Source organism: Pyrus communis, chromosome 12 (genome assembly GCF_963583255.1).
Source record: "Pyrus communis chromosome 12, drPyrComm1.1, whole genome shotgun sequence".
Classification (NCBI taxonomy): domain Eukaryota; kingdom Viridiplantae; phylum Streptophyta; class Magnoliopsida; order Rosales; family Rosaceae; genus Pyrus; species Pyrus communis.
This window is the reverse complement of record NC_084814.1, coordinates 18,843,554-18,853,386: the sequence shown is the minus strand read 5'-3', so window position 1 is coordinate 18,853,386 and position 9,833 is coordinate 18,843,554. Positions and strand designations below refer to the sequence as shown.

The following is a 9,833-nucleotide window of genomic DNA, read 5'->3' as shown; positions in this document are numbered from 1 at the left end:
CGAGGACCTTTCTTTTTTTTCGTTTTCCCCTTTCGATTGATGATTTTCGTTGAAAATTAGGGATAACAATTATAACCGTTAAATTCGATAACCATAGATAATTAACCAAATGAATTGGATTTGGATATTAAAATTCGGGTATGGTATGGATATGGGGAAAAACCGGGAATTTTATTCGGTTATGGTTTTGAATATGATTATAGGGGTCCCCAATCCGTATCCGTCTCCGAATTCGACCCGATTATTACATATATATATATATATATTTGATATATAATATAATTTTATTCAATTTACCGAACCCTCTCCATACTAATTCATTATGCATGCATCAAACTCTATACTATCTTTATTATGCACCAAACATCATGCATGGGGCATACCAAGTTACCAACAACCTCATCCATTCAATACTCTTATTGTTATACTCAATCAAATTAATTCATTTAATCATTTTATATATCAATTATCAAATGTTCCAAGTTTATCAGATTCATATCTCTTCAAGAGTTTCATTGTCAATAAATTGGTGCATGTTGTCAACTCAATAGGTACTCTTTCATTCTTTTTCATGTTATTTGATTCATGCAAATTCTCAATTAGCGTCAGTTTTCTAGTTTATTACATATTTTATGAGCCCATAGAATTATAAAAAATTAAATCAATAATTGTCTTCTTTTTTGTTGTTATATATTTAGTTTGCATGTTAATTGATTCAGTTTCAGTATTATACCATGTCTTCGTTTACATATTAATGGATTTGGTTGTGTTCGTAGCAATCAAAATGTCTAAAAGAAAATTTAAGTCTCAAGAAGAAACAATATATACCCCAACTAATTGTAATCTAGCACCTATATTGAATCCAAGTGTTGTGCAACAAGAAATACCAAATCAAATTGCTCGGCCCCAAGATATACCAACTCCTAATGAGGTCGCTGGTGAGATTAAGGAACCTAGAGGTGATGATGGTGAAGGTAATAATTCAAGACTTCGCAATTTGGTGTGGCAACATTACATAAGAACAGTAGTTGATGGGGTGATGAAAGCAATATGTAATTATTGTAACAAGAAGCTTGATGGGAACACTGGAAATAGAACCAGCCATTTGAGGCATCATGTGACGATATGTCCGCGTCAGAGACAAAAAAAAATTGAAGCAAATGCTAACCAAAAAGTGGGAAATGGGAAAGTAGAGTTGTATTCTTTCCTTGGTTGAGCGTGTTGGATTTAGAAACTTCATGAGTGTTGTCCAAGCATTGTTTAAGTTTGTTTCAAGAAACACAATCAAAAGTGATATCCTAAAAATATATGATTATGAGCGTTCGAAAACAATGCAATTGTTGAATGAAAATAAAAGTAGAATTGCCATAACTACTGATATGTGGACCGCAAGTAATGAGAACAGAGGATTTATGGTAATCACGGCACATTTTATTGATGACTCTTGGACGTTGCAAAGCCAAATAATAAGGTCATATTTTTAATACTTTAATATCTATTTAATTATTGCCTAGCTTTAGATTTATATTTCAAATTCTTTATTGTAACCATCTTCTTTGTAACTTTTTCAGATTTATTTATGTGCCTTGTCCGCATACCGCCGAGACACTTTCAGATGTTTTGATGGAGTGCTTGCTAGATTGGAACCTCGATCATAAGCTTTCTACCTTAACCGTAGATAATTGCACTACAAATGATAAAATGATTGATCTTATTCTTGAAAAACTTTATAGGAGTTCACTTTTGTTGGGTGGAGGGTTCTTTCACATGCATTGTTGTGCACATATATTAAACTTGATTGTGAAGGATGGTCTGGAAGTGATTGGTGGTGGTGTTGAGAAAATTCGTGATAGTGTTGTTTACTGGACAACAACACAAAAAAAAAAAAAAAAAAGAAAGAGGAAAAGTTTGAGGAAGCAGCACATCAGTTGAAGCTTCCAAGCACTAAGAAGATGGTTATGGCTAATAATTCTATGAATTTGAGTGACTAGTCACAGAGAGAGAATAAAGACTCGTTTGTAATTGTTTTTAAAATGACCGAGAGTGCTTCCGGCGAAATTCATTTTGAGTTCCAAAAATATTTTAAATGGTTTTTGGAAAGAAAAAAAAAACACCAAATATATGTTTTTCACAAGAAGCACTATAAATATTTCTTCAAGATCCACTTAAATTTTTACTAATAAATAGTTTCAAAAATATTTTAACCAATGATACTTTCAATCAATTTAAAAACGCTTTGAAACGAATTCTAAAATTTGCAAAAAGTAAAGTTTGCTCCTAAGAGCATTTCCAAATATGGAGTCAAAAATGCCACATCATAACGGTCATAAAGATAACATTAATATTGTCCAACCAAAATGCAAATTCCCAATAGGGTATGATGTTAATTGACAACAACTTCACATCTATTTTTGGTGATTAATAAATGTTTTTCATTATTTTATTAATATTTTTGTTTCAAAAATACTATTACAATTATGAAAAGTAACTAACGTAATAATTAATAGTAATTTGGTGAGACATCAACTTATTGAATTCGGAGCATGCTATAATTCTAAGAAGCAAGTTCTTGTCCTTTGTGAGGAAGGTGATGGAGCTATCTTTGCTGGACAATCAATTCGATGGAGGCGGCCCAACTATGGTGTGCTTAAGATTAATTGTGACAGTGCATGGTGCGGGAAGACACTCAAAGGAGGATATGGGTGGGTTATGAGGGACTTTGCAGGATTGCTACAAGCGGCAGGTGGGGAAGGAGGCCTATTTTCCAATAATGCGGTGATGGCAAAAGCTGTTGCGATTCACGTGACATTAATGGTATGTTTTGAGATGTATTTTTATGAAGTGGAGATTGAGTATGACTCTCAAGTGATAATTAGTATGCTTAATGGGGAGTATGTGGTAGATGCTATTTTGGAGTGTTTTATCCATGATATTGGTCATTTGGCATCTCAATTAGGAGAAGTGAGGTTTGTGCTTGTCAAGCGGAATGGAAATGTCGCTGTTCATGCTGTAGCATCATATGTTGCCTCGCATGGAGGTATTTTTCGTTGGGATGCTCTTGGTCTAGAGTTTTTATTTAATATTCTTGCTGTAGATGTAAACATTTCGATTAATTTAATAAAAGTTATCCTTTAACAAAAAAAAATAATGTAATAAAAATACATGATCATATTTATTAATATTTTTTGTTTCAAAAATGTTTTTCATCATTTTTTTAATACTTTCAATTTTGATGAGTCATACTAGTATAGGCGTTGGCGTCACAATATTGGACAGGTCACCTGTTTAGGAGCCAAGTCCAAGTATATATACAAATTCTTCCAATTTAAAGATAATATTCGACTCCTGTTTTATTGTGAAGGAATAAAGAGATTCATGAATCCCCCACGAGTCCACGACTATAAACCAAGTCCAAGCAAGAAACGTTAACTAATAGGGATAGCCAGTTGAGCTGAATTCAGAGAACTTAATTTTGTCTAATATTATTTTATCATGTAATAAGCATTATTAGATTAAAAAAAATTATGAAAATTATGTGACTTTCATTTCATGTGAATCTCAAGACTCATTAACTCGGGATGACACGTTCTAAATTCGATTTATGCTGCCTGGTAAATCAGACGATTGTAGTTAGGAAGAGATTGACCTTAAAATAATGGATGCTAATCCACATCCCCAACTAATTCTTTTTTTTTTTTTAGTACATTGATATTTTTACATTAAGGGTAAATCAGACGATTGTAGTTAGGAAGAGATTGACCTTAAAATAATGGACGCTAATCCACACCCCTAACTAATTTTTTTTTTTTTTTAGTACATTGATATTTTTACACTAAGTGAATGGTGAGTTCAACAAAGCGACACAATAAGCAACCTAATTTGGTATCGAATTCGCCATTCACAAAATTCAAACCTAAGACCTCTTACTTTCAAGTGAAGAGAAATATCATCAAACCGTAATATTAAATGACAATCCCCTTTTAAAAAAATTAAAGTGGGACGGCACAAAGTGATCTTATCCCCAATAAAATAAGCAATTGTTTGGGAAAATGCCGCATCTGCCTGTCGGCTTCTGTTTTCCACATCAACCGGTTCACCGACCCAATCCAATCCGCTCCAACTTATCCTCCTTCATTTGTTTAAGCCAAGCCAATCCCATCACACCATTGAGTTCCTATAAATTCCACGTTCAGTTGCCAAGATCTTGAAGCAATGTACATGGACTCAACACATTCAGTTGCCTCCTTTTATCCCATGGACTAGCTATTTAACAGTTTTAGTTGAAATTATGAGTTTCATTGATATGGGATGAAGTTTAGACTTCATTTCTTTTTCTATATATTTTTCTAATTTATCAGATAATTTCACAAAAGTATTAACCGTATTTAAGAAATTTTGAACACTGTCTAAATGAAATAAGTTTATTGTTATATGATGTCTTGAATAACTAATATGAAGTATGTCACTGTGTATAGACTTTTAGTATGTCACTGTATATTCGACTTCATTCTCTCTTTTCATATACGGAAATTTAGTATGTCACTGTTTATTAGTTGCAGGAACTGTCACGATAATAAATTAATAATAAATCCATACTGCATAGTTAAGATTAAATTTAACTTGAAGATGTCACTTAGTACTACAGTCTAATAATATTCCTCTTCATTGGTAAGTGAGAGGTTTTAGGTTCGATTCTCGCTGAAAACGAGTTTGAATCACATTATTACTATCTTATTATGAGACTAAGCTCATTCATTTATATTGTTATAGATAATATTAAAAGAATAAAAAAAAAAAATTGAAGATGAAATTCCATTGGCTTTTGGGTGCAGGGTTGGAAATGAAAATGAGTCCCCACCGTAATGAAATATCTGTACAAAGTCTGACACACTCTAGATCGTTGGATTCAACCACTTTGAACGGTTGAGATGGCTTTTTATTTTGCATTTATTTTGTTATCCTATAACACTTGATGTGTCTTTCTTACGAATCTGGGATATTAAATTTCTTCAAATAAAAATCTGGCCCGGTCACAAAGAGAAATAGTGGGACCGAAAAGTACATCCCTAACCTGTCATTAAATTTCTTCAAATAATATTAGGTACGCATTTCACAAGAAATTTTTAGTTGTGACGGAAATACAAGTGGTATATCATGTGTTTTAATAGGAATAGTGAGAAATTTATTTTTTAAGTTATTAACATTTTAGCACACAAATTTCACCATTTATTTAGTAACACGTGATGTACCACCCCGTGTACCAGTCACATTGAAAAATCTCTCAAATACCTCCTAAAACCCTATTATCTAAGGCGTTGGTTGTTGCAACTTACGCTTACTTGTCATTAATAAAAAATAAGTAAATTAATAATAATAATTAAGTAAGAATTAAGTTATTAATAATTATATTATTTAATTTACAAAATTTAATTTAAAATTTAATTTAAAATTTAATCTTCTTAATAGTATCCGAGATAGAAATACAAACATATACAATGTCGTAAGTAAGTAATTTAAATATAATGGGAAAAATCAATTTATATATAATGAGAAAAATAAAAAACTCAAAAGTCCAGCCCAATAAATAAACAAACAAAAACTAAACCCTAATTCTTATCGTCCAAATGCAGAAAAAGCAACACTTACTGTTGTTGTTAACCACCACACAGTGGCTTACTGATTGGAACTGTATTACAGGTTAGTATTTTACACGATATTTCTTAAATTTGTTTTTTGATGCTGAGACATCACATAATAATAACACAGGACAAACTAAAATGTTTTTGTGGACCTTTTGACCTTTGAAAAAAAATATCTTCTTGTTGTTTGGAGAACGCACAGCAGCACATGGCATCGGTTTTGTTCTCATTAGGCGGATAATATTCCATGGCTTTTATGTCACCTTTTAAAGCAAATAAATCAACAAGTTGGTTCTGACTTCTTCCGAAAAGAACCACTTGAACCTGCTGTTTTGGCTATTAATTCAAAAAAGCTAGAAAAGTCAAGTGCAGTTAAAATAATCCCAAGAGAAATGCTTACTCTTTTTTTTTATTTACAATTCTTAAGATGTATTTTTCGTCGGATTTGGATCTCATTCGGATTCAAGTTATGAGGATCTTAAAAATTCACACATCTTAAAAAATCTTACATTTTAATTATTTATCGTATATTATACGATAAAAAATTATACTAAATTGATTTAAAATTAAAATATAATTAATATCTAACTAAAAATGATCACATATACGATGAACGTTTATAATTTAGATATTTTTAGAATCCTGACAAGAGGATCCTCATCCGTTTTCGTTGGGTTCATCATCCTTGCTAGTTGCTTTCCCACCCACCAAAGGCGACTAATATGACAAGTAAATTTCATGTGGGTCAGTAATGTCATGATGTGAATTCCTGTCTTTTTATTTGAAAATTAAAACTTTTTGCATAGTGTTATGATAAAATTGACTATTTCTAAACAAAATGTTTGAATTTGTAATGTTTTATATTAGTACATATTTTTTGTTGTAATTATTTTAATTTAAATTTATCTCTCGTGCTCTTAATTGTAAAATTGGCAATCGTTTCAGAGACATCCACTCAAGTAAGTTTGGCATGCATATGCGTTCGCATGATATAGGTTTATGTTCGATGGGCTATTTAGCTTTTAAGTTTAACAATTGAGATACGGGCTTTACATGTTAATTAATTAAGAAAACTAATGAAAAGAGCTTGAAAATTTTAAGTTTTAATGATGAAGATAAAATAAAGAGTAAAGTGAATAGTACCATGATTGATCTTTTAGCGTAAAAATGTGATTTTAGTTAAAGTAACCAATATCGTAAGCTTTTCGTTAAAACTCTTTAATTAATTTGCTACGAGTTCGTTTAGCTTAATTAAAGGCCCACATATTAATATCAGATGCTGTGCGTTTAAAATGAGGATAAATTCAAGGGAAGTTTAACAAAAAGCTTCTAGTACTGTTCATTTTAACGAAAAACTATATTTTTACACTAAAAAATCAATCATGATACTATTTACTTTACCATTTATTTTGCCCTTATCGTTAAAACTTAAAGTTTTCATGTCATTTTCATTATCAAATGGTATTAGTTTTTATCTCTTCACTTAGTGATCACTTCAAACTCTATTTGATTAGTTGTTTTAACCAATTAGGTTGAGGAGTCTGATCTTTCCGTTTCTTTGGCCACCTGATTGATATCTTTAATCTAACAGACATATTTATAGGTTCATCAGGTTAGGTTTCAAAGTGGCGCCGCATATGCATGAGTTGAGTTTTAGGCTGCTCCATATATCAGAATGGCTTTTCCTGAGTTTTAGTTGCTGCCACACTTCCATTGTTTAAGTCAAAAAACAAAAGAAAGGTTTCTGCTATTTACGAAAAGAACTGCAGCCACTGTTTTTCGTCAGACTAAGGTCTTGCAATTTGTGTTAGCATGCATTGAATTCGTTGGTTTCGTTTTTAACAGAAGAAAATGATTTTGATTCTACTGCTTTGGATTTTTGACCGCGCGTATTTTTAAGAGAAAATAATACTTTTCATGTTGTTTTGTTCGTGCTTTAATTAGAAATCAATTATGAAAATGTACCTTGTGATTTTCATAATTGATTGATTTTCAAAATTATTTTATTTCATTCATTATGCATGATCGTGTTAGTATCCTGCAAAGTTCGAGGAGAAGGTGATTGACGGCCGCGTTAGTATCGTGTCACTTCCACTTGAAGGTTGAAGGAGATCCAGTAGTAAAGCGCGGAGACAAAACTACCTATTAGTATGCGTGTCGAGTTGATGAGTTTTGTAAATCTTTATGTACTCATTTCTTTATGTACTCATTTCTTTTAGTGTTTGTCCTGGTTTGGGAGCCCGAGAATTTTCCCAGTGGTGGGATTTGCCTCATTAAATCTTACGTCTTGTGTGCACATTTTATTTATCGTTTTAATTGCATATGAGTATGATAGTTTGATATGTGATGTGAATGTGTATTTAATTTAAGAATTAAAAATTAAATTGAAAATTGAATTGAAATTTTAAATTAGAACCTATTCACCCCCCTTTAGGATAAACTAGTACCATCCTAGAACTTTCACATAGGTTTATAAGAGATTGTATACTTTTGCCTCGCCAATTCATTGGAGAAATATCCCAATTTCCTTCATGCCAAGAGTAGAAATCTTTGGTTAATATATTGAGGAGATATTTTTGTATGTACCACGAACAAAAACAACCACACCTGTTATAATATGAGTGGAGAGAAAATATATTTTACGATGTTCGTCTATTTATTTTGTAACACATTTTGTACAATTTGTGTTCTCATTTAGAAAAAAATTCTCTTGGCAAATATGGATGAGAAATAAAGGAAAATGATTTCCACACATTTATTTCAACCTGTCACACACTTATCTTTGTTTTTTGACATCAAACTCAAAAAAAAAAAAATCAAATATAAATAACGATCAAGATTAAATAAAAGTGTAATTATCATTTCGCATAATAAAATGTTGGGCTTAATTGGATCGTTAGTCTTTATGGTAAAAGGATTGTCGGAAGATAGACCTGTGGTAGAAAAAATTAGAAATTAAGCACTTGTGGCGAAGTTTTTTAAGATTTAGGCGTAAAATTGAAAATTTTATTATTAGCACGTAAGTTACACATATGAGGCTAAAATGAAACTCTTCTTTAATTGTTAGCACGTGAGGCTAACTTTATTATTTCAGCATCGCATGTGAACCTCTTACACTAACCGAAAATTTTAAATTGTTTATCTAAATCCTAACAAATTTTACTACAGGATTTAAATTCTAATTTTTTTACTATCACTCGACAACCGTATCATCACGTTAACGATTAATCCAATCGAGCCTTTAAAATGTTGTTGCAACTTGCAGATTGAAAAGTAGAAGGCCAAGTCCAAATCCTTTTAAAATACATTAAAAGCCTCTTTATTCCACCCGGGGTCAGTGGCAACTAGAAAGGCCAATTGTCGTTCAATGTAGAATAGTTGACCAACAGTGACAGGTCCGCTGATTGAAACACGTCGGGATAGGATTGCCTGTATCGTTCATATCCAATACTCAATGCGTCCGACATCCGGCTTTACTTATACTTTTCCCATCCTGCTTACCCAATCCAATCCAATCCGGAAGGAACCCACAGTAGTGTATATTTATCCATCTGCTTTCTTTTCTTGCAACACAAACACCTCCAAATCCAATCCCATCCCCTCTAATCCCCCATGGATTTCTCCTGTGTTGGTATTAACTTCCCCAAATGGCGCAAAGGCCTTCAAAACCTGCTAATCTTTGCACACTGCTTAAAGATCGTACTGATAGTGGCGCTTAACCATCTGGGACTGCTCAAACCTGCAGTACAGATCTCTGAGCCAACTGCTGACTCCATGGACCGCCACCATCCGAATCCGACCAATTCGATACTGGCGATCGATCCCCTGTGCCCGTCGATAGTCCCGGTCCCAATCCACGTTCTAACAGAATACATCAAGAGGCGGCTTCCGGTGGTGGAATTTAGTCAGGTTTTCGAAAAATACACAAAACTTGGAGATCAAGATACTGCTTGCAGTATATGCTTGGAGTGCATAGAGAGGAGCCATGAGGTGAGGGAGCAGTCTAACTGCGATCATTTGTTTCACAGGGAGTGTCTGGATAGTTGGGTCAATCGGGGCCACGTGACCTGCCCCTTGTGCCGAGCTACGCTGTTTCCGGCCAAGAGCAAAACGGCGAGCTGCGGCGGAGGAAATTTAGGGACGACGGAGAGGGGTGATGCCTACTTTGATAGGTTGGAATTCATTGTGAGATGA

General features: G+C 33.0%; 1 protein-coding gene across 1 annotated transcript; it reads left to right on the top strand.

Moving 5' to 3' along the window:
• The first annotated feature begins 9,251 nt into the window (after window positions 1-9,251).
• Window positions 9,252-9,833, top strand: LOC137710110 (probable E3 ubiquitin-protein ligase RHA4A). Its single transcript, XM_068449064.1, has one exon. The coding sequence runs from the start codon at window positions 9,252-9,254 to the stop codon at window positions 9,831-9,833; it is 582 nt and encodes a 193-aa protein (XP_068305165.1).

Bases quoted from the DNA above. Each gene is read 5' to 3' on its own strand.
- LOC137710110 (XM_068449064.1), top strand. From the start codon at position 9,252: ATGGATTTCTCCTGTGTTGGTATTAACTTCCCCAAATGGCGCAAAGGC.